Below are 27,419 nucleotides of genomic sequence, written 5' to 3'. Positions count from 1 at the left end.
TCAATTATTGGATCGTCTGGTCCAAACTCGATTATTTACAGACCGCCGTCATTTAGCTGGAATATTGCTGAGTGCGGCGTTGAACAACAAACAAACAAACATATAGTTGCTGCATGGTGCATACGCGTATATATCGTCTTATAAGTAAATTTTGTGTGTTTGTAGCGCCACGGATCAATGTATTTCGTTATCAGTCTACTCGTGATCGTGGGTTTCATCAAAACGGTAAACATCCTTGAGACCTGCATATCTTCAGGCCTTTCCTCACACTTTAACCTGGCGTGATATAACGGGAATACTGTTAAAAGCAGTGTTAAACACCATCCACTCACTCACTCATCAATCAGTTGATCGGTGCGACCTGTATGACGCCGCATTGATGGATACATGTTAATCATCATAAGAGATTTAAATAGCAATTCCACTAAAACATTAGAAATATTTATCGAAGTGCAATGTAACTTCTAACTAGCAGATAAATACGTGAAAGTGACAACGTCACCCATATTAATCAGCGCTGTCAATAAACTTACAATCATTCCTATCGGACACACTCCAATCCTCTTGATTCAATCTGAATCAGTAAGAAATTCGGTTCATGTCAAACGAGTTGTTTACGGACACACTGATATTTTATTTACCAATGCATATGTAGTGGCCATAAAATTTCCGAGTCCTGTGATGGCATTCGAACCACGGACCTTCTGACCGAGGTCGGACGCCTTGTCCACATGACCAAAGATTTTAACCCCGTCAGCAAGCTGACAAGGTAAGGATGTCATTTTTGGGACGACTCCACGCCCTGCCATACATATCTCAAGAAACATACATATAATGTAGTAGTATATGCATAAAACTTGTTCAACGCTGCTCATATAATGTTATACAATAAACATATTTACATACATAATACATCTCTTCTGCGTTGTGATATTTAATATTAAAATCATCCCATGTTTGAATAAAACACATAGCTACTCATGATTTGACAGACTTGAACAGTTGGGGACTGTATACGTTAACTCATAGGTTATCAAAAGAGGGATTATATATATATATATATATATATATATATATATATATATATATATATATATATATATATATATATATATATATATATATATATATATATGTATATATCCTCATATTCAATCTTCATTCAATATTAACACAAGCTCTGTCCTAATGTTAGTCTGCCATACAGACCCTGAAACAGCCCATGCACGTCTATAATGTTTGGTGGGTTCGAATCCCGGCTCCGCACGATTATATGTTTCTAGGTTTGTCAGCACCACACCCGTGCTCGTGGGTTTCACGGAAGTGGTAAACGTCTGAGACCTGAATCACTTCAGGCTTCCTCCCACATTAAGCTGACACGCCGTGATATGACTGGATTACTGTTAAAAGCCGCGTTAAACCCAACCCACTCACTCACTCACTATAATGTTTGGCAAGTTAGATTACTGCAGTATCTGAAAATGAAGAAAGTCTCTGGGCTCTTTTTAATTATATTTTATAACTATAATTAAACCAAAAAAGTTCTGTAAAATATGTTCATTTCAGAGACTAGATGTTAGTCCATCCTAATCTCTAAGGTTAAATATGCGAATTTCGATTTTTAAAATTGCTATGCGACATCTAAATTTTGCAAAGCAGAGAGATGACTCCGGGACATGAATATGCCGGCATCTCTTGTAGCAATACACATTAGAGGTATGTGTCAATCATATAACACACAAATAGTCTCAGTAACAAAATTTTATTCCATAATGTATCTATTACGATTTGAAGTACCCTGATGGTACTGTTTCAAGAAGAAGGGCTACACGCAAATGAAGAATTTATTGTTTCTGTACGTAACATTTATACTTAGGGCGATTAATAATTTGATTTAGAACTTTATAGCTATAACGAATGATGAAAAACACGTGATCACCAGGCTTTATTAATTCATTCCAGCAATTTTATCCTCAGTAATCGACTGTGCTCAGGCGAGTCGTGGAATAATCATTCCAAATTAAAAACTAATTCAGTTTGTGCCAGCCATTAACATTTGCACCTGTATTTATTCATTTGTATTTATTTATACTGATGCTCATATCGCTGACTGAGTTTGGTGTAACCAGTCAGTGTCCCCAAGCCTCGTGTCTCATACAACAACAAATGTTCGGCATCATGATCTAACTTTATAACAGTTCAAAGTCTAACCATCATCTGATACACAACAGCGAGCTAGTGGGTTTATGCTTTTGGTCACATCGGCAATATTTCAGCCATATCGTGACGAGATACACAACAGAAGGTGCCTAGATATGTTTTATTTCGATTACATTGCCTGTGTTGTCTTATAGTTGATTTACTAAATCTTTACGTCACGCCGAAGACCCGGGTTCGATTCCCGACATTGGTACAATGTGTGAAGCCCATTGCTGGTGTCCCCTGCCGTGATATTGCTGGAATATTGCTAAAAGCGGCGCAACACCATACTCACTCATTCACTAATAAATCTTTTAATGTTGTGTCTATTACATATCCATATACAGGAAACATTCAGGTCATTTGATAAACGTAACAGCAAAGACCTTTCTTATCAGTTTAGTTACTGACGGTAACTTGTTTTTTTATATCAAACAAGACTTTGCTTGATAAAACGCATACTGAGTACTAAATAAGTATAATGGATTTATTAAATATACATCCTGAAATATGTTAAGTCAGCCGGCAGTTGTGAAACGGGGGACTGGGTGATGGCAGTCACGTTGTCGGCGAGAGATACCAACAACACCAGGATATTCGAACGGCAATCTAGGAGAATGTTGTTGAACTTTGAGGATTTCTGTGATCAGTGGCCGACGTAATCAAACAAGCTTAGGAGTCCCGCAGTAACCTGGACACTTATATACAGGTTCAAGCTGTGTTGACTTAGATCATCCAGCCGAATAGACGCGACAAGACAATGCATCAACTGCTAGGCTAGCATACCACACCGCTCCTTATCAAAAGTTGTACTTTGTATGTTTACTATCTGGAGCAAACAAACGATTTATCTGACCTTTGTACAGACAATGCGTCAAATATGTCATTTGATATAAACGAGTTTGTACAACATATGACATACCAACCAACTTTTATATCAGTATGCAATGTACAGGGTTTCATATGTAAAGCACAGTTAATATGCGAACGTATGATCATTGTATAATGATAACACACAGTTTAATACTCTGGGTTCAGTATAACACTGTTCAGAGACGTTCTGGGACGTCTTTCACTGAACACACTCCATGATACCATAAGGAGCATAACATATATGGTTCAATGCAAATTGGGGTAAGAAATAAATTTCCACCATTGTGACCTCTACCATGTTCGAAATGTTGAAAATGTGTGCCAAAGAAAGTTTTATTGATTTTCAAAGATAAGATTCTGAGATACTCATCATTAGCTATGTATTATGCGAATTGTTTTTATAATATAACATTTGAAAACAAATTATACTTAAAAAAACAAAAAAACAATGTATAAGTATTCTTTCAGTGGTGACTAAGCGCCAGTATAGTTCATGTTTTTGACAAGTATCACTGATGTAAAATATTATCAAATGAAAATCAAACATGATAACGTAAACTGACTGTTATATTTTTATTTGCTCCTCAGTTAAACATGTCATACCTTTTGACTTATTCTGTGGTGTATACTATGATACACTGTTAACACTTCCTCCTACACAACCCGTGAAGATCCGGGGTAGAATAGGTCTTCAGCAACCCATGCTTGCCATAAAAAGCAACTATGCTTGTCGTAAGAGACCACTCGGGTGGTCAGGCTCACTGACTTGGTTGATGCATGTCATCGTATCACAATTGCTTGGATCGATGTTGATGAAACACATGCAAGGACAAGTGAATTGTTCTCATAACCATACACGGAAACATGATGGTACTGATACAGTGATGCCAGTATTCACTTTTGCCGAACAGTTTGTATATTTTGTGCATCAAAAGCGTATGCCGCCACACAGATGGGACCCGTCACAAACACATTCAAAGACAAGTCAATTGTTATCCTAAACCATTCACGGACACATTATGGTACAAATGTAGTGATGCCAGTCCTCACTATTTGCGGATCATGAAAAACAGATTGGGCATCAAAAACATGGACGTTTATCAAAAATATGTTCAAATTCCTACACGTAGCGCATGTCATATATTTGGCAAAATGTATTGACTCAGAGCATTATTGTTAATCAGAACGTTTCGATTCTCACATCATATATTTGAACTCATCACCCATCCCATTATTAACAATCATTGTTGAAGAGCTATGAAATCAAAAGCTGTAACATCATATCGTTTACTGAACATGTTAGTTTGTTTTTTTCATAATTCGGTTCCATTTGCATTTATTCGAGATTACAAGAAATTCAAAAACGTAAGTTTCGTAATACCTTATTAGCAAACGTTATGAATGCATGTGCGATAATAACATATATTTTACCTGTGTTCAGTTCATGTTACAGTAATGAACAGGTAGCCAACTTATATCCGCCGTAGTAAAAGGTGGTGATGTGGGGGAGGTGAAATGGGGTTTAACGTCGTGTCCAAGATTATTGCACTTATAAAGCGACGTGTATGTGTGTGTGTGGCTGCTTGTACTAGTCCGGACTGATGCCGATTTATAGTGCTAGCACACTGAGATACCATGTCGCAGTTTAACATGAATACCCCACTCAGACACAGTATACTGACTCCGAGCCGACCAGTCCTTGTTTTAGCCCCTTAATGCCGAGCGCCAGACAGGGTAACAACAAGTACCATCTTTTAACGTCTTTTGGTATGACGCGGCTGGGGATCGAACCCCCGAAGTCCGTCTGTGGGTTCGCAACGTTTTATTGTGGGCTTTTCACAAGGTACTTTGTGCTCAACTCACAGTTCTATGCTGCCCGGCTCGCGACTGGGTTACATGTATACACGTTCTAAAAGTGTTGACCTTATTCTCAATAAGGTAAGACGGTCAGACCACGTAATACCTCGTCCACAATCCACATAGTGCAGTGGTCGTCTAGATGATCCTACTCTGGGCTGCATAAGACAGGAGCCCAGTTACATTTGTATAATATTTGGAGACGATATAGGTAAAGCTCTTTGCAGAAGAATACCTTTCAATGGAAGTGAAAAACCCGGCAACTGTGTAAACTTGAAGGTGTCCTGAATGTTTTATACTGAGAGAGTGCCACATAAACATTGTGTGTGATAGTGCCACATAAACATTGTGTGTGATAGTGCCACAAAAACATTGTGTGTGATAGTGCCATATAAACATTGTGTGTGATAGTGCCATATAAACATTGTGTGTGGTAGTGCCATATAAACATTGTGTGTGATAGTGCCATATAAACATTATGTGTGATAGTGCCATATAAACATTGTGTATGATAGTGCCACATAAACATTGTGTGTGATAGTGCCATATAAACATTGTGTGTGATAGTGCCACATAAACATTGTGTGTGATAGTGTGGTATAGTGCCACATAAACATTGTGTGTGATAGTGCCACATAAACATTGTGTGAGATAGTGCCTCATAAACATTGTGTGTGATAGTGCCATATAAACATTGTGTGTGATAGTGCCATATAAACATTGTGTGTGATAGTGCCACATAAACATTGTGTGTGATAGTGTGGTATAGTGCCACAAAAACATTGTGTGTGATAGTGCCACATAAACATTGTGTGAGATAGTGCCACATAAACATTGTGTGTGATAGTGCCACATAAACATTGTGTGTGATAGTGCCACATAAACATTGTGTGTGTGATAGTGCCACATAAACATTGTGTATGATAGTGCCACATAAACATTGTGTGTAACAACTACATCGGTGTAGTGACAAGAGTACGTAAAAAAGTCAATCAGCTGAGGTCGTCCTTTAAAAAAACGTTTGGTGTACAAAACTCGTGGAACTACCCTTTCTAAAATATTAAGGGCAGTGACTTATCGACCAGAGCATTACAAAGAAATGCCTTATATTTATTGACAGTATAGCAACATTTCCAGCTGGAGTTTGACACTAAAAGCCTGTACCTGGTCAGTCAAAAGAAATATTACTTGTGTTTCACAATTAAGCCTTAATCATAGTCACGATGGAGAATAGGCTGCCATGCGTGTTTGAATAAGTCAGACCACAATTAAGGCAATGAAATACTAATATTTACACAATAAAAATCATATGGAGCTTTGCTCCAAGCGATGAATTAAGGGAGATACAGCTGGACTGGTATCTTGAAGATTATAGACTGCGTGCAAGGCCTCATACACATTTCACACATATGGAGCAGGACAAGGTCAGTCGGGGCCAGTGTAATCGGATATGTCTCGACTGTTGGCATAATAGAACAAGCCGTGTCGAGATTGTTTATGTAGAGATTAAAGCATTACCAAACACAGTTCGTCTGTTTTCAAAAGTATCTATGTGTTATTGTGATTTGATATACATAATAATGCTATGCTACACAATGGCGACACAAAATTGTACCAGCATCACATATATGAATAGTACCTTCTTGTACTCGAGGTACATTGATCACTTTGAAGTTGAAACATGTATCAACATAGAAATTTTGTAGGTTTAGAAATATACACTTTCGACATTTTTCGTTTAAATTTTCTTTGGGAAAGAGAAGTAGTGACAGTAGTGACTTGTATCTGATGGGTGCAAACAGGTGTGGAGTCACTGTCTCAGATGGCTCGATTTGCTTAGACCTAAATATTTCCTTGGCCTTGGCTTGCTAGACTGTCTCACAGTCCCTGGACTATATCATTTACCCTTCCGCCCAGCCCTTACTGTAATGTTATAATCCCTTTATGAAGCAAGTCTAGATTGTCCACTGATTTGGGTTGAAATTTCATTCTCACTAGGGCTCCTTTTTAAATTAAATGCATTTGCTTGTTTCTATCAAAATAATATATTTTTCAGTGACTAAGCGTTGATCTAACCGTGAACCACAAATATCCCAAATATCCCATGCAAGTCTATAATTGTTTTTCAAGTCCAGATTTCTTCAGACCGGTGCCACCCACCGCAGAGAGGTGCACAAGCAGTCTTTCTATATGTCCCTTCCTGTATCAAAGCCAGTTAACTTTTTTTATGAAATAATTTCAATTCATTGAGTCTAAGTTAATTTAGAGACTTGCTCAGCAGATCAACAGATCAACAGATCACCATTTTTTCGTGTGTTGTTTTCAACAATGGTGGATAGGTTATGTGTGCATGTCTGCGTATATCCTTTGATATCCTTTTGTGAAAACATGTACATGTACTGATTAATTAGAATAGTAATGCTTCACATACAATAGCACGTTTTGTTACAAGAGGTTGGGCTTTATTCACTGTAACAAATAACTAACTTCATGTGGATCATCTTTCGGCCATTTTCATAAAAAAATTTATACATGTCCATTTGTATACATCAGTTTGTTAATATGTAAATGGTCTCCGCGCAATATATATTCGTGCTTTTGACTCTCTTTTTCTACATGACGTCATGAAGTATGTCATTGTTGTTATATCAAATCGGAGAGCCCAGTCCATGTTTGAAACCAATATGGCTGGATATAGCTAAACGTGCTAGGAACCAGATTGCTGACACACGCATGACATTTTCTCTTTGCACGATTTACAGTCATCGACGATCAGTATATATGAAAATGTATCTCTATTACTCGTAGCACCCAAATGACCACAGTAAGTCTACCCACACCCTTACAGGTTTGGAAGGGAGGGCTTTTATTGGAGCGATCGACTTACATTAAACGGGGTGTCAGCTTGTATGGCTGAACGTGAATTACATCCGATAGTGGAATGCTTCATTAATTACATGGGAGTGACAAAATGTACATATCCTTTGATCCTTACCCTATACACCGTTCAATATTTCTTCATTAAAATTTATATACGCATTAGACATGTACTGGACTTGCACCTTTGGCTGAGGGAGATTTCAGGGATTTTTTCATATTGCGTTTCCAGGTATATGAGGGTAGGGGCGATCGTTTCTGGAGCATACCTCATAAACAAAGGCAAATTACCATGTTAAGTCATGTCACGAATCATTTAAGTCTTTGATTGGCATTTGGAAGCTGGAAGATCATGAATGATGAAGGGACAAGAACTAGTCCTGAAATCTCGTTACAAATATTAAAACGAGAGTTGGGGAATCAGCTCGCTAAGCAGAGGTACCACTGTACACGACCACCCCACACAACAACACAAGACCTGAGTGATTAAGACAGAATTTTAATATTCAACAAAAGAAATGTTTACAATCAATTATTAGAGCATGTCGACAATCAGTTGTAGAAGTATGTATATATGGGAAGAACGTTAGATGAACATGATATAGAATCATTACACAAGATACATACTACATTAGTTACGATACAAGGTACACAACGTAATACAACAGTTAACAGAGGACTGAATCTGGTATACCTGACGCACTCTATCTAATACATTACTCGAGTGGGCATACACTCATTCAGTTCAGCCACAATACATATTCCAAACGGTAAACAATATAATACAGTCAACAGAATTGGCATTATCTATACACAGAAGTAGTACAATTAGAATCTCTAAGATATACACACACGTATGATATTTTCAGTTACCAATTAAACTTGCAGGTATTGCGAAGGGTAATAGCATACACTTAAGATTTAACATTGTACAATATAGTGACGTTTCTTCCCTGAATGAATAAACAGTCAGGTTATTAGACAGGCACAGAATGATTTGTGACTGTCTGTCGTCCGTATTTATACCTATTCTAGTTGCTACAGATAATTTCATTGACTGATTAAACTAACGACAAAGTTGTTATTGCTAACTTTAGTGGCGCTATCTAGACAGAATTATATAATTTAGTTTGACAGAGGCATTGATGATAAAGGTGTTTATGAGTGAAGTTTAGTAACAATAATAGTTTACCAGTTGCTAGAATGTATACGTGGTACGGGTGATTTGATAAGGGTGGATGATAAACAAGTGAAGGTACAGATATAGATATCAACGTCTTACGTTTGTTTCCCTAACTCTATCTGCCCATCACCATGGGAGATGCGGGTCCTGTCCGATATTCGTTATCGGGTTAATCCCCATCACCAGTGCAGAGTACTTTACTGTCAGTCAGCCTAGTGTCGGCCCGGGAGCGACAAATTTGATATTTAGGAGGAAAACTAACCGTGGCGTTCCCGGGACGAGGAAGGGCTCAGACACGGCTCATTGACACGGGGTATTGCGCTCTCGGTACCAGGACAGTAAAACAAGAACAAAGGAATACCACTCACCATGTGTGTTTAAATCGTAACCGGTGTTCATCCTAAACACGAAGAAGAAGAAGAAGAAGAAGAAAATTATTTTATTTTCGTGTCACACACTGTACAGCAGTGACAATAAAAATTCATAAATAGTGTGTACAGTGTCCGGCCATTATGGCCTACGAGACACGCAGGACGTCACATACATATAAGTAAAAATGAGAAATATCACAGCACATACATATACATAAAAATGAGTTATCACCAGTTATCACAGTACATACATATACATAAAATGAGTTATCACCAGTTATCACCGGTTATCGCCAGTTATCAGAACATTCTGATACTAAGATACATGGAACTAGGCTGGTAGAGACGAAAGACACAGTTGTCTTCGCTCATACATGTGGTGAAGAAGCGCGGCTAGGGGTCTGACCACCTTATTGTTCCGCATAAAGAACACGGTCTGGTCGGCAGCGGACATCTGTATAAAGTTTGGATTTGATTGAGAAGCTAAATTCCATAAATCATAGCGTAAATCTGTATAGAGAGAACATTCAGCAAAAAAGTGTATTTCATCCTCAACAGCATTGCAATTACAGAATTTACACATACGTTCAATAAGCGGTGTTTTCGGGCGGGTGAATCTGCCTAATTCTATTTCTAATGGCAATGAGCCGCAGCGAAACTTACTTAATATACTGCGCTGACATCTGTTCATCAATAAACTGACATGGGGTTCTACTGATAAAGAATCTTTAAATAATCTGTATGTACGTAACTTATTACCATTTACCTGGCCCGTATCGTTCCAGAGTCCATGTAACCAATCAGAATGGTCTAAGGATAACAGACATACTTTAGACAAGTTAAACTCTTCAGTAGAAATATTATTTAGATCATAAATTGGTAAATGTAAACTGACAAAGTAGTTGAAAACTGTATTATTCCAGGATCTACGGAATTTTACTGACCATCTGCAAATAATACTCAGCATTCGGGATTGATCTGCAGCATGCAAACTGCGCCAGAACCGAAGAATTTCAATCTTTTGTTTTGTAAATGAGGATGACCAGCCCATTTCACCACGGACAGCCAAATTTGGAGTCTTTCTACCGACTGCTAAGAAAAATCTACACGCTCGGTTTTGGACAGCATTTATACAGCTAAATTCCTTAGTTCCCCAAATTGCCGATCCATAAGATAAGATAGGCTGGACCAAGTTATTGTACAAAGTTGTAAAAATGTTATAAGCTAAACCACCAACTGCTTTGAATTTACAAATTATAACACCAAGTGCCCTATTTGCAGATTTAGCTATTTCTTTAACTGTAAAATTCAAATCGAGATGTTCCTGTAGCCAGACACCTAGGTATTTATAAGCGTGAGTACTTTCAACCTGGTCAGACCCAATTGTAAACACAAAATCGGCCATTTTAATGTAACTGGGACGATAGTGCACAACTTTAGTTTTCTTGATGTTGACAAGTAAGCGCCAACGTGCGCACCAGTTTGCTACACAGTCTAACATCCGCTGTAAAGAGTGCTCGTCAGGTGCTACGAGAGCAACATCGTCAGCATACATTAGGATACTCAGCATGTCAGTGTCCAGGTGGATACCACAGTGTAAGCTATTAATTTCAGCAGCTAAATCATTTATAAATACAGAGAACAAAGTTGGTGATAAAACACACCCTTGGCGTACACCTGAGTCAACTGGAAAGCGGTCTGTGTGGTGATCATTTACTCTAACACATGACCAAGTATCGTCATACATTGCCTGGACTGCTTGAAGAAAATTACCGTTAACACCAATTTTCATAAGTTTATACCATAGACATTTACGGTTAATTTTATCAAAAGCTTTCATAGCATCAATGTAACACACAAATGTCGATTGTTTTGATAGTTTCCTATTATTTATCACTGTGAATAAGCTGTAAATGTGCTCTTGTGTATTTCTCTTTGATCGGAATCCGTTTTGTTCATCTACCAGTATGTTATTTACCTCTAGCCAATTACTAAAACGACAATTTAATATATCAGAATAAATCTTACAAGGCACGGACAGGAGAGCAATACCCCGGTAGCCCAACGGGTCGCGGGGATCAGTGTCACTTTTTTTAATTGGGTTAATCAAACTTGTTCGCCACGAGTCGGGGCATACCTTGTTATCAAAGCAATAGGAAAACATTCTAAATAAGATATCGATGCAAGTATCGTTCTTTAGGGCCTCAGCCGGGAGTAGGTCAAAACCAACTGCTTTCCCGCGCTTTGCTCGTGCAACTGCACGAACAACTTCCGACACTGTAATCGGTGAATCTAGGTCACGGGTATCAAACTGACAGTCCACTCTCACCTGATTATTTGCCAACTCATCACAAATCTTATGGAAGTGACCATCATCAAAACTAGGAGATGTACTCTCAAGGAATAGAGAACTGTATTCATCTTTCCATGTATTCAAGACTACTCCTCTATCTGTAGATATACCACTATCATGTTTCACCTCCCAGGGGACATCATACACTCGGTCGTTACTGATACCAATCTTGCCTATTGCTTTCCAAAAGCTGCGCGAGTCACTGTCACAGTACTTATCTAATAGACGTTGTTGCTCACTGAGCTGATGTTCCCTTTTATACTTGCGTAATAGTCTATCGAAACATTTCCTCTCCTGACAATAGCTATGCTTGGAACGTTTTCTCCTGACCCGAGACTTGCATTTCAACCAATATTTTTCTGCAAGGCATGCTTTATCCCATTGAGATTGTAGTTCATTACACCAGTAAGGCTTATAAAATGATTTACATCTTCGATTGACACTAACATTAGACTGTGATGGTAAAGCACACTTATCTAATTCAGAATGCAAAAAAGAAATAAACTCATTGTAGGCTGCATTAACATCGTCGTGAACAGACAAGTTTCTTTCTATTTTATGTACAACTTCATTTATCTGAGCGGCAGACACCTCAGACAAAAAATAACTTTTAATTTTACTTTTAACGTACATTTTACATTTACCTATTTGGCCTATTGTGGTAAAAGAATCAGACAAATTAGTTGGTACCTCCAAGTCCCATGAAAGTATCGAGTGATCGGGTATTTTATCAGGGACATTACTTCCAGTGATAATCGAAGACATTTTAACAACATTAAAGTTCTTATAGCTACTAAGGTGATCATGTGCTGTAACCACATAGTCCACAACGGACGCCCCATTCTTCACATAAGTGAAGTCCTGTGCTCCTAGTCGACCGTTGATCATACATAGGTTACTTTCAGTCAGAAAGTCAATAAACAAACCACCATAAGAGTTCTTAGTGTAGTCAATTATCTCCCTTGCGGGTACGCTGTCTACTCCCTCGATAAAGTCACTTTCATTACCAACTCGTGCGTTGAAATCGCCGCATATACATAAAATACCATCATTTTGAAAGAGATAAAGTTTTTCCAACAGAGTGTTAAAAAATTCTTCTCCATCGTTAACACGTGATGAACATGAAGGGGGTAAATAGCACACGCACAAAACAATCTTAAAATCAGCATCAAAATGAGACGTAAGTTTAAACCAAATCATGTCGTTAAAATCGTTGTCTAAAATCTCAACACTAAAATCTTTCAATAAAGAGTTCTTAAATAGAGCACCTACCCCACCCGAACCTCTCTTTGCTCGTTTATGGAGTTGAGAGCGGTTATTTCCGTACCACGTGTAACCGTCCACTGTTAAAGAGTCCTCGTTTTGAAGAAAGGTTTCACACAAACCTAACACATCATATTGTAAATCTAATACTATATTTTCCCTAAATAGTTTGTTACTTGATTCCCGCTGCGACCAGCCACCCACGTTCCAAAAGCCTAACCGCAATATATCCTAGTCTTTCTTCAGAGGACTGAATCTGGTATACCTGACGCACTCTATCTAATACATTACTCGAGTGGGCATACACTCATTCAGTTCAGCCACAATACATATTCCAAACGGTAAACAATATAATACAGTCAACAGAATTGGCATTATCTATACACAGAAGTAGTACAATTAGAATTTCTAAGATATACACACACGTATGATATTTTCAGTTACCAATTAAACTTGCAGGTATTGCGAAGGGTAATAGCATACACTTAAGATTTAACATTGTACAATATAGTAACGTTTCTTCCCTGAATGAATAAACAGTCAGGTTATTAGACAGGCACAGAATGATTTGTGACTGTCTGTCGTCCGTATTTATACCTATTCTAGTTGCTACAGATAATTTCATTGACTGATTAAACTAACGACAAAGTTGTTATTGCTAACTTTAGTGGCGCTATCTAGACAGAATTATATAATTTAGTTTGACAGAGGCATTGATGATAAAGGTGTTTATGAGTGAAGTTTAGTAACAATAATAGTTTACCAGTTGCTAGAATGTATACGTGGTACGGGTGATTTGATAAGGGTGGATGATAAACAAGTGAAGGTACAGATATAGATATCAACGTCTTACGTTTGTTTCCCTAACTCTATCTGCCCATCACCATGGGAGATGCGGGTCCTGTCCGATATTCGTTATCGGGTTGACCTCATGTTAATCCCCATCACCAGTGCAGAGTACTTTACTGTCAGTCAGCCTAGTGTCGGCCCGGGAGCGACAAATTTGATATTTAGGAGGAAAACTAACCGTGGCGTTCCCGGGACGAGGAAGGGCTCAGACACGGCTCATTGACACGGGGTATTGCGCTCTCGGTACCAGGACAGTAAAACAAGAACAAAGGAATACCACTCACCATGTGTGTTTAAATCGTAACCGGTGTTCATCCTAAACACGTTTAGGGTCTAAACACACGAACTAAAGTGCATACCATCAGGGTACGCCAATAATCTCGGCAGATGACTACACAAAATGCAAGTCAATTCTAAAATCCCGATATATAGTATGTGTACCCAATTCACCACATGAGTTCCAAAGAAGGACGGATCAACCGGAGTTGCTAAGGCAGAAGGCGACGTGGTAGGGGTGATGGGTAGGGTCTGCGCTCTCGCTATGCTATGTTTTGTTTTCAACTCAGTCACATGTGTTGTCTTTAGAAGTGTGATTGATACAATAAAATAACCATTCATTTGGATCTGGCCTTAGAAAAATATATATGACTTTGTTCATTGTTATCGTTATCGTTACTCTTCGTCGAAAAACATGTATGCTAAGTTGGGGTTGTGGGAATGAACCTTATTGGCTAGGCACACTGTATATCTTGTTAACACAGAGATGTCATAGCCGGCAAGTGTTAATATATTTCAATTGAAGTGTAATATTTCGTTGCGTATTTATTCAATATATTTAGAAGAGAACGAGTTATCATTCACAAGATTGTATGAAATTCCAAATATCTATTTCAAAGTATATGTATTTCTTATTCTTTGACCGTTTCTAATTCTGAACGTTTTCTAACGATTTTAAGTAAAGTTAATGCAAATGTGGTACCCCAGTATCTTATATATAAGGGAAATATTCAATAATCAAATTTGACATTACTCCGTTTAACTTCTTTTTTTCTGACGTGAAAATATACGTTGAAACATAACTGTGCGGGATAATATGTAGTATTCTGTTACACTGCCATTTCTGACTATTCATTATGCGATAAGCCTCCCTGCTTCTATAATTGCAAGCAATATCAGAGACGAATTATCGGAATATGGTTTCTGGCAATATATACCAAACGTTCACCACCGACAAAGATAAGTTTTGGCAGATGCGCCCCTCATGGTCTTTTTTCCATGCAGTGTGTAATTGTACGATATGCGGCTCCCATTCGTCGTTTATATTTTTAAAATGTTCATCACCAAGGAATTTATTTCCAGAAAAAGTCGATACATTCAGTATGATAAATGTGAAAATCACACAATGTGAAATAAGGTAGCTATACACTACACATAACGTGCGATCTTCTTCCAGTCTGACATCGGTTCCACCCATTTAATGTTTTAATGTTACTGAAGCAGGTGAACCTGATGTAGCCATAGTAACGGTGTTTCTTTTGTATGACTCTGACGTTCCTGTCAATAGAATCATTGAATTCCCAGTGCAAACACTGGCGAGGGCCTTGATAAAGCTTGCCCATGATCCCCTGTGCGTTATATCGTATTACAACCGTGTAAACACCCTTCTTATATTTGCAAAACCCGGTTCTGACTGCGAGAAGACAACCATGAAGTTAACATGACTATAATGGAGTTTAACATTATCCATGACAACAGCAGGGCATGTTTCCACTGTATGGGAATTATAAACTGCCAAATGCGGCAGATTTATTGAATATTTCTTTACTTATTATCCTGTAAGCATCTGCAGTGGTGTCGGTATATCATATTGCAAAGGCTGGGTTATATCCTTCTGTTTTCATATTATATACTGAACACCAAAAGTTATGGATCTAAGAATATCATGGGATATAGTTCCGTTACTAACACGTACTTCGGGATGGCAACATCTGCCCAATTCGATAAACATGAAAAAAAGACTCGATACCGAAATGGACATTTCACCCCTTTACGAATATGCATATTTCATAATCAATATGACTTGCAAGCTTATACAAACATGTCATTAATGCACACATGAGAAGGCAGGCTGATTCACATCTCACAACGCCAACTCTCAGACAAGTGGCCCACGGAGGACGAACAAATCCAACATCAGTACAAAAGGACATTTACCTGGTAAGATCTATTAATATTATATATCTGTAATGGACATATTCAATTCGTTTTTAAGATATCCAAATATGTCTTTATTATAACGATTACTAGCGGGGAAAATCATTAATTACTAATCACATCCCAAACAACAAGTGTTCAGGATTACATATATTGCCATGCCGTTTCATGATCTTTGCCGTTAAGTTCAATCATGTGTGCTGGGGGTAGATCAATCTTTCCGAATGAATGACATTATTATTTATTCCAAACGTTAGAAATGTACATTTTAAATTCATTTCCACAGACAGAATTCAAGGTTCCCAATGTTAAATACGTATACACTGGTGTACAAAAGGGATAATGAGTTATTCAATGCAAAGTGTTCATGACACGAAGTAAATAGTAAAAGGTAATTAATTGTATCTAAGGACTGATCTATTTTTCTTTTTATTTATGATTATTTATTTCGAATTTGATAAATTACAGCCATCGGTGGTCCAGGATACGATCAACTTGTCGAGACCACCTGGTATCATCAGTACTATTTAACAGTGAGTCATGAACACTCTCATGATGTATTCGAATTGTACAATTGACTCTGGGTGTTGCAGACTTTGTTTAACATGTATTTTAAGTATTACAAATGAATACTATGTGTTATGAATATTATTTAAAAAATACCTACATGGCATTGACCATAATAAGGCATTGATTTTGAACGATCTGCATCACAAGGAAAATTTAAAAAGTAAGGTTATCATTTCTACAAATACATGCATGTACAATTAAATATTTTAACGCGGAATGATTATTGTCAAGGCAATTGCACGGGTGTCATAGTATCTCGTAACACACCCTGTTCCATTAGGGCTCAGAATCATCTTCCACAATAACACTATGCGATGAAGCAATGTACTTTGGACTTACGGTGTAAATATGTAACCCACCCTGTGTAATCTGTCGGTTGATTGCCTACACATTTGTCAGGTACATTTTGAAAATAAAACTCCGACGCTTATTAAAACAACCATTATTATATAAATTATACTGTTCACACTGAGATAGACGAAATGAAATTAGAATACATAGTAAAACATGTGGAGCGAAAGAAAGTACATCATATTTGTTTTTTTTATGTTATCGAAAAATGAAAGAACTCTCTATTTAACCATCACCCATTTCTCCAACAGTTTGAAAAAAGTAATCTGTGGCTGGATAATGTTGTGTAAAAATAAATTGGTTCATTGAAGTCTGGCGTGAGAAATGAATTTACAACCGAATGACCCACACCATGTTGGAAATGTAAATTTGTGGCGAAAACAACAACTTTATTGACTTTCAAAGGTACGATAAGAAACCAATCAACAGCTGTGTATTAGCACAATTCATATGTTTAAGTTTTAAAATATTGATATCCATTTATGTATCTGAAAAATCAAACCATGTAGAAGTATTCGTTGAGTGTACAGTACAGTTAACGTTTTGGATATAATACCGCTAACTTAAGATATTTTCAACTGAAAATCAAACATATCATCATTTCAACTGAGATTTATCGTTTCCTTTGCTCCTAAGTTTAGTAAAATAATTCATTTATTCTTAATGAAATTATATTTAGCAAACAAATATGTCTGATTTGTAGGGCTGAGAAGTGTTCAGATTCGCATTTGTAAATTAATTGGAATGTTCAACAATGTCTCTATATTGTGTTACGCAAAGTTTGCACAAAAGATATTCGTTTAGAAACTGAACATGTACAGTCTACGCTTTTATGCCGTTATGTCCACTTAGTACCCTTCAAGATATGTGTACCAGCTTAGGAGAACTGATTTGCGATTGTGTCTACAGTGCAATAATGTACATAATGTAAATATTATCTGAATCATGTTTGCAGAAATAATCTTCGTTTCCGTGTTAGGTAGGTATGATGTTGGTTACTGGTAGTCACAACCAGTTCAACAATTCCACACAGCCAATAACTGTTCTCCAGTTCCCCAAATACACGTAAATACCGTTATAAATGCATCTTCTTACTGGTTCTGTGTGTTTATTTGAGTTAAGTATGTGTAAACTTTAAAAGAAAATTGGAGAATATGTCTCGCGTACATCGACATCAGTAGGCAACACAACACGATGTAAACATGGAGATGAAGTGACATAAAAAGATATATTATTTGCCCATGTTTCAGCAATCACATTCAAACATAAAACGCTTTCAGGTTGACTTTAATATAATTCCATATATCTACATTTTACACACCGTATTAACACTTTCTTGTAACGTGTCACTGTTGGATCCAATAATAAGCCCTTGTATCCTTTATATGCTATTCAAACCGACTGGACATAAATGTTAACTACGTTTGGCACAAGAAGGTGTATGTTTATATCACTGAATATTGCCATTGCCACACACCAAAGATTCGTTAATCCAGAAACTGGTCGATGCGGTCGATTTCTGTGGTAACGGCACCGTCAGAGTTAACACCTTACGTGAGCCAAAGGGTAGGGGTAACTTAGCTTATCGTTAAGGTTATTATCAGACCGAAATTATCCGTATCTCGTAAACAGCTGAAGTGATATGTTTTAATTAGACTGAGAAGGAACATTCGCTCGAGACATGTAATCGCAATGTCCTTGTTGCTCGGGTATTTTCGTTGGCATGTTCGCAGTTAGTATGGGCTTATGTGATTTGCTTTGTGATATAGATAAAACCTGTGTGTGAATGTGGGTGTACTACGTACTACTTTGGTACTCTACTTTCACACATTTCTCATCGTCTATATAGAGAACGATGTAACACGGTAATCGAACTGTTTGATAGGCATTTTTTAAATGCTGACGGATGAAAAAGTAGACAGAATGTATGGATACCAACGTATTTAATACACTGTGATATTATTCAGTCTTGCTTGACAACGGTATAAGGATCTATACCGAAACGTCGCTATTTACAGTTTAATAAATAAGTTGTTATCAAAAACATTTGCCTACTTTGCCATACAAGAAATGCAAATACATAGTAGCGACTAATGTCTTTCCACATTCATAATAATTAAATAAAGCGACAAAACCCTTTCCGTATCCATTAAAAATCTCTGTGTAAAGCAGACCCGATTGTACGATTCCGACTATATCATGAACATGTGTTTATGAATTACTATCAAATAGGGATGATACCAGGTGTCCGCATAAATGTGAACGTATCCTGCCCCACCGGTGGCACCCGTCACAAACACATGCAAATACAATTGTTCATCTAAAAACAAGGGAACACAGTGTACAGGGCAACATAGAGAATTGCATCAGACATCATTCATTACACTGATGCGTCAAATTTGGAAATGTCCTCCACATGTCCGCACCTCGACACATTGGAATCTCATTCAATATATCACAGGGTATATGCAAAAATCGTGGCCAACTGTTGTTCAGTCTCTAAATAATGACTGTTGGATCAGGCATGTACATGTATTCCAGCGAATAATTATTACCCACCCTTATATCCATTTGACAATACCATGAATGAACTGTGTGTTATTCTTAAAATGCATACCCTATAGGCCTTGCGAGGATGTTGTCTGCTTCTTCGCCACACCCGGAGTCATTCAGCACATTTCTACTATACACCACTTTTTGTTCAACCTAGTGAAGTTGTTTAGTGTTTACGACGTATCAATTCTATTGGATGCTCCGGGACAATTTCACAGAATTCACTGACCGTGCAAGCTCTACGCGTTTTCTCCAGATAAGACATAACCGCTTAAACTGCTGAGCTATATTGACATGCGGTATTCTGTTACACGAAGAGGCACGCCCAGCAACCCTACACATGTCTTTCCTAATACCAGTTGTGTGGGTAGCTGTGAAAAGGTGGACTAAACGCATGGGCATTATTTTGAAGGTGATTCCAAGTCAATACAGCGTTACATGTTATATGGTTGGTACATGTACTATACAATATTCAGTAAGCTATGATCGGGCATCTATGGATTACTGGTTAAATGGATCTATTCATAGCAGGTATGAATTCATAGTATCTCTTCTTACTTTCTGTCTGTTATGCATAGCCTGAAGACAACTGCGTTTGGAAAGATATATAGATATTAATGTTTTAGAGTGGTATTTTGTTGAAACATTGTCATTGTAGATAGATCCTTTAAGCTGGCTCAGGTTTTTTGGGTCCAATTCTAACCTGGCATCCCACGAGGACAAGATGTACTCATGACAAAATCAAATTCTATATACTCGATTATATATATAATTTCACATATATGATAATGAATTAATGCACGAATGAATAACACTATTATGTTGTGTTTGAACGTCTGTATCTAACACGGACACGCCAACTCTGAACATATCCTCAATCTGAAAATTAGAACATCACTAGGCAACGCACTTCATCGAGCCTAGCTAAATATTGACTAGACTACCCAGCGTGCTGTATTTGCGCTCCTTGGGATTATGCAGCATTTTGACCCAGAAACGTGCCAAGAGGTCCAGCAACTCGCTTACAAACTGTAGCATACGTTCATCCCAAAAGCATACGAACGAAATAATGTCACTTTAATCGACACCAAACGGTTTATGCCTTGTTACATGAGAACCATCCACCCTATATTGTTAAATGAAGTTACTGCTTGTACATTTGTCAACTATATTTCTAATTGTAAAATGTAATGTACGCGTAGTTTGATTATTGTTATTATCTTGTAAATATCCTGTTTCTTTTCAAATAGTAAATTCTGTTTCAATAATGCTTTCTCTTAACAATCATACTCTCTTGCGTTGCCTTCAGAGAGTTCTGTTGTGTTGACTACAGTGCTTTCTCCAGACCTGTGCAATTACTTTCACTACAACTACATAGTGTTTCCTCAAATGCTTCCTCTGTCCAATCACATTCTGTTGTGTTGACTACAGTGCTTTCTGCAGATCTAAACAATTACTTTCACTACAACTACATAGTGTTTCCTCAAGTGCTTCCTCTGTCCAATCACATTCTGTTCTGTTGACTACAGTGCTTTCTGCAGATCTAAACAATTACTTTCACTACAACTACATAGTGTTTCCTCAAATGCTTCCTCTGTCCAATCACATTCTGTTCTGTTGACTACAGTGCTTTCTGCAGATCTAAACAATTACTTTCACTACAACTACATAGTGTTTCCTCAAGTGCTTCCTCTGTCCAATCACATTCTGTTGTGTTGACTACAGTGCTTTCTGCAGATCTAAACAATTACTTTCACTACAACTACATAGTGTTTCCTCAAGTGCTTCCTCTGTCCAATCACATTCTGTTGTGTTGACTACAGTGCTTTCTGCAGATCTAAACAATTACTTTCACTACAACTACATAGTGTTTCCTCAAATGCTTCCTCTGTCCAATCACATTCTGTTGTGTTGACTACAGTGCTTTCTGCAGATCTAAACAATTACTTTCACTACAACTACATAGTGTTTCCTCAAATGCTTCCCCTGTCCAATCACATTCTGTTGTGTTGACTACAGTGCTTTCTGCAGATCTGAACAATTACTTTCACTACAACTACATAGTGTTTCCTCAAATGCTTCCTCTGTCCAATCACATTCTGTTGTGTTGACTACAGTGCTTTCTGCAGATCTGAACAATTACTTTCACTACAACTACATAGTGTTTCCTCAAATGCTTCCTCTGTACAATCACATTCTTTTGTGTTGTCTACAGTGCTTTCTCCAGACCTGTGCAATTACTTTCGCCTGAGACATATCGTGTTTCCTAAAATGATTCCTCACTACAATCACATTCTATTGTGGTGCCTACAGTGCTTTCTCCAGATTTGTACATTGTCAATTACTTTCGTTTCAGCTTTATAACATTTCCTAAATGCGTCCTCTGTACAATAATACTGGTGGGTTTTTAAAAAAAATAATCTTCTGTACACTTTTATTAATGTATTTATTATGTTACAACCACAGCAATTCCTTACAGCAATTTATACGAGCTGCAATCATAGCGTTGAATCTAGTTGCCATAATAACTTTGAAAGTAATGTAGTGTGGAGTTACTAAGTATCTCAACTGTGGTGAATAAATCCAATGAGAACAATGTTTCAAATGTCCATTTTTAATTCCATTACAGGATTCTTTATTGATGACCAGTTAATTGTCCCCTGTAGAAACGTGGTGGGACCTGACGAAGCTGTGGAAGGAAGCCAGTTCAGAAGAAGGGGCTCATCCGATTTGGCCATGGTTTGCTTGAGGTGTGAATTCTGCCATATTTGCAATAAAAGGTAATTATATGTACATGTGTTTATTCATTTCGTTACAGAAAAACTTTAGATGCTCTGAGAAACTGGTTCTCATGTACCGTAATAGATTTATTCTGATGAAAAGGTGGTGGCGTATTAATGAATACATTTATTCAGGGTAGATGGTACGCAAGATGGTACGCAAGCAACCAAGTCACCAATCCTGACCAACCGATCCAATTTAGCCACAGCATACGACAAGGCTGGTTAACTAAAGACCTATTCTATCCTGGATACAAAGTTGTTCCTACCTTTAGAATATAGAACCACAAACTTTTCAAACACGTGACAATAACCTATGACGTAATTTGTGATATTTTGTTGCCAGTCACACCGGCGAAACAATGCCCTGTGACGTCAGGGGTCATCGAGTGTGCATAAGCTCCTCCCAGTGATCTATCATCTCTACACGCAGTGTTATTGAATACGACCAGCGGTGTTGAGAGTTTTGAATATTTATTTTCTAAATATAGCCTGCGGCGGCGCATATTATAGCAAGCGTTAGTTTAAGAAAGCACTTTTATTTTTTATTTATTTTTATTTCGTTTTCCTCGTAATTCAAGTGGCTAATATGGTTATAAATGGGAACTAATATACATATTTTATTTTTTCGGTTCGTTAATTTTCATTATTATGCACAAGAATGCAGTTTATTAGGGATATTATTTTGGCGCTGAAAACATTGAAATGTCGCCAGTGTCAGGGTAGGTTTCCCCGTACTCTATCCTTAGCCCTTGAATCCCCTTTACGATCAATCACCCCTTTACGATCACTTGGATTAGGTACCCGTTTAGTGGCTATTAGATTAACCGAACTCTATCCTTAGCCCTTGGATCCCCTTTACGATCATTAGGGTTAGGTACCCGTTTCGTGGCTATTGTAGATTCTATAGCAGCTCCTAGTATTCTTCACACAAAAAACGTCGAGTAAAAAGAATGAAATGGTTTTGTGTCGAATAATTTGGCTATTAGAATTTCTCCTGGAACATTCACACATGCTACATTTTTTCAGTATTGATTCCAAAGCGAACTCACCGTTGTGTCGTCACTAGTCATGCTCATGCCTCCCTCGTTCCTTACTATTATGTTTACAGTCTTCCCTACCACACTTATCTGTCACAACATCCACCCGACGAATTATTATATACCATGTCATTCATGCGTACTCGCGAGTTCGACGTCTGACGTCTGACGTCTGACGCCCGGAGCCGTTTTCAGTTCGCGTCAAATCGGCTCATTCCTCACCACTCGGTTTCTTGTAGATTACGGAATGGGACGGGTGTGCCAAATGGCATCGGGATCATTCGTAAGTGTCCGTAGACTAAAGTCACGAGACACCATGCCTACCCGCAACCTTCGTAAGTGTCCGTCACCTATTCGACCCTTTTCGTTCAGTTCCGTAACGTTGTAGGCATGACTAGGTAAATTTGCACTTAGCCTTATACTGTGGACGAAGCTCAGTCGGTTAGCTGTCGAGCTAACGATACCAAGGTCGCGAGTTCGCGTCTGACGGAAACTTTCAAAAACTGGTTGCTTGTCGACAAGTGATCTACGGCAGACATCGTCCTCACGAGAAGTTAAGATGCTCCTATTTTATTTCCTTAGATCAATAATCACTGTCATTCCAAAATAAAATATGAATGTGAAAATACTAATTTTCAGAGGTTGACCCAGTTAACCTCTCCTCTCTAATTTGTTTTTTATTTATTCATGGACATGCTTTCGGAGTAAAGTTTCAGAGGAAGTATTGAACACACATTTCTACAATAAAATACATATTGTCTGTTGCAATTCGAATTTAAACATCGCTTCCATTTTTTTCACCCGAGTTGCTTTTGACATTATCAAATTGGACATGTTTTGACCTATGGTTTTAGTGCATTCTCAATTGAAATTATTTGTCTAAACTGAAGGGCAACAGTTGAGTTTATCATTTGATTTTCGATTGAAAATATCTTAAGTCAGCGATATTATGTACAAATGAAATGTAGGGGCGCTTTGTCAGCACTCAAAGAATATTTCTACATGGTTGTATTGTTTAAAATATAATTTGATTTAAAACTTTTAAATATTTAAAAAAAAACATTTCACATAATACGCAATTGCTGATGGGTATTTTAGACATCGTAGCTTTGAAAATTGATAAATTTGCTTTTTTCGGAATGTATCAAACACAACATTTAAAACATTTTAGGGTCATGTGGTTGCTAATTCATTTCTTACCCCAGTCTTCATTAAACCAATGGATTTTTGCACAAAATTACCCATCCACAGAATACTTTTTACAAACTGATGGTGATGGTGAAATAGATTTAATCAAATTTAACAACAGTTCCTTAAATTTTCAATTACATAAAAACAAACTCGGTCTACTTTCTTTTGCCCCTTTATTTCGATCTGCTCTATTCTATCACTCTGGTATTAAAGAACGTGGTTTATTATTATTGACTTTCACACTATAGCACACTAATTATTAGCTATTATAACTATAGCTCGTAGATTTTGTGATACCTTTGCCTTTCATAACATAAAAACAAACTCGGTAACTTTCTTTTGCCCCTCTGTTCACATAGCCGGATATCCTTTATGTGTTTGAACCTCTCACTCCAAAACAAGAGTCGACTGAAGAAAATTGTAAGATTAGGAGAAAAGATTGCCAGACGTGAATGCGAGAACCTTGACTAACTTTGTTAATTTAGCCTTAAAATGTTTTAGACTGTTCATCTCAGGTAACATATGTTATATTTGGGATCACAAATTCAAGTACTTTTTTGGGGTTGAGTCCCGCGATTTAACCCCAGGTACTCAGATCGAGGCCCCTAATCGCCTATTTACATTTATCAGAGGAGAACACGAACTACGTGATATAGACTACCAGTCGTCGGACCATTTTGTGGAAACCTCGGTTGCTGAGTGGGTAGGATCTTCTAGACTTTGTGGACTGGCAATAAGGTGCCTCACTCTGAGAGAGTGGGTTCGAATGGGTCTTAACCAAAAAAAGTACTAGAATTTGTACTTCACTAAGAAAGTGTTGCCCAAAATATAACATATGTTACACCTGAAAACTTTCTAAAAGTATTCATATCCTTTTCAATTCTTGTTCTCTGTTTTATTATTTGGTACCATCTGGATGAAGGTATCTCATACCACAGTTACATCTGAACGATCCGATACCTCATTCATCCCAGTTAGCATATAACTCTTAAACACATGATCAATCGTCGTGTTTTACAGCTTTTTAACCCAATATCCACAGGAAACATTTTAATTTTGGTAATTGTATCTTTTCTTATTTTAACCAGATAATGAACCTCTTTGTTCAGAACTCGAGCTTTCATCCTTGAATGAATGAATGAATGAATGAATAAGATTGTTATTATAATTAATTATAACAATATAACAGTTTAACTGTGTGATGGTTATATATCAGTGCTTCTGAGAAAAGGCTCGGTGACTTGGTTGATTACGGGTCATCGTACTCCGATCAGTCACTGGATTGTCCGGTCCAGACTCGATTATTTACAGGCCTCAGTCATATAGCTAGAACGTTACTGTGTTAATCAATAAACAAACAACTATTGGATAAATGAGCACATTTTCACATTTCAGGTCATGGACGATGTTTGGAGTATTGGTACTGATCAGCCTGTTCTCAGCATTGGCGTTTATAAACAACGAGGACTCCCCAGATGGCATACCGATGCCCTTAGCTTCCAATACAAAAATCATGTATTCGCCCCCTGCAGGTACCAATAGAACCGGTGAATATTCCAGTTCTAAAGGTAGCAACATTATTAAACATTACTCAACACCTGCAAACCTTACTGCTAAGAAACACGAACTCATTCTGTGGTACTTCTCACCAAGATATCTACTGAATCCTTTGAAAGATGGAGGCCGTATCCAAGCCTGCCCAGAAGCAAAATGTTTGATGACAAGAGAGCGTTCTCTTTTAAATCAAAGTAAAGTTGTGATTTTTTCAGCTGAACAAATTAAGGGTCTTCCCCCTCAGAGACCTCCTGGGCAGGTGTGGATCTTCCATAATAATGAACCACCGTATCTGTTTTCCCACGGCAGACCCTTTATGAAACAACCTTGGTCATCGGTGTTCAACTGGACGATGGACTTCAGACACGATTCAGACATTTACAGGCCGTATGCTATTCTCAGAAAGAGAGAACACATAGCCAAGAGGAATTACACGTCAATTCTCCAGAAGAAGAATGGTCTTGTGGCATGGATGGTCAGCAACTGCTTGGACTGGAGCGGCAGGTTGGCGTATGCACGGGAATTGAAGAAATACATAGATGTAGATATATTTGGAGCGTGTGGTCAAAGATCTTTCCCGAGAACAAGTAATAATAAATGGATGCAACACCTTAATATTACATACAAGTTTTATCTGGGGTTTGAGAACTTGCACTGTCAAGATTACATCAGCGAGAAGTTCTTCAACAACTTCAACCTTGACCTTGTGACTGTTGTCCGAGGGGGAGGTAACTACAGTCGGGACGCCCCTAACGGCACCTACATCAACGCTGATGACTTCAAATCCCCCAAAGAGTTGGCAGACCATCTTCTGTACCTTAACAACAACACGGACAAATACATAGAAATACTCAGAAGGAAAGACAATTACTACTATGAGGCAGAGGAATATCGATATATCGATATCAATGGTGCTGTTTTTCTCGAACATTATCATGAATCAGAGGCACTGTGTAATCTGTGTGATCGATTACATCGGATACACCAGTTTAAGAAATCTATATCTGATATAGTCCCATGGTTCACTAAAGGCATTTGCAAGGAAGCAAGCGGTAAGCGGTGATATTTATCGTAAGGACAGAAATACATACAAATTATTATGCGACCAAATAAACAAAAACCAAATAGTCTGACCAAGTTTGAACTTTTTCCTTGTTGTTTGGGTTTGCATAACCCCAATACCGTACTTGTGTAGACACAGGGTGACAAAGCACGTGTGATCACACCGGTAGGTGTGCTTTATAATCTGATGATCAAATAAAACTGTGCAAGTGTTCGTTTTATTTGCACACACTTCCAAATTGCATTGAAATACTGTGGTGACAATACGTGCATGTATGA

General features: G+C 37.8%; 1 protein-coding gene across 11 annotated transcripts in view; it reads left to right on the top strand.

Annotated features, from left to right (window-relative positions):
- LOC124119416 (glycoprotein 3-alpha-L-fucosyltransferase A-like) overlaps positions 1-27,208 on the top strand; it is a 48,205-nt gene extending 20,997 nt beyond the window's left edge. For 3 of the 11 annotated variants that reach the window (XM_048402897.1, XM_046481917.2, XM_046481932.2), the window contains 2 exons: positions 22,180-22,293; positions 25,920-27,208. In XM_048402897.1, the coding sequence (XP_048258854.1) occupies positions 22,250-22,293; positions 25,920-27,141 (1,266 nt within the window). In that variant the 5' untranslated portion in view covers positions 22,180-22,249 and the 3' untranslated portion in view covers positions 27,142-27,208. Of the gene's footprint in view, positions 1-3,267; positions 3,334-15,227; positions 16,043-16,553; positions 16,573-18,443; positions 20,045-20,076; positions 21,913-22,142; positions 22,294-25,919 lie in introns of those variants that run through there. The other 8 variants (XM_048402893.1, XM_048402895.1, XM_046481945.2 and 5 more) reach the window with 8 other exon arrangements.
- Positions 27,209-27,419: the final 211 nt, after the last annotated feature.

Source organism: Haliotis rufescens, unplaced genomic scaffold (assembly GCF_023055435.1).
Source record: "Haliotis rufescens isolate VD_foot unplaced genomic scaffold, xgHalRufe1.0.p SCAF_3, whole genome shotgun sequence".
Classification (NCBI taxonomy): domain Eukaryota; kingdom Metazoa; phylum Mollusca; class Gastropoda; order Lepetellida; family Haliotidae; genus Haliotis; species Haliotis rufescens.
This window is presented reverse-complemented; position numbering and strand designations above follow the sequence as displayed.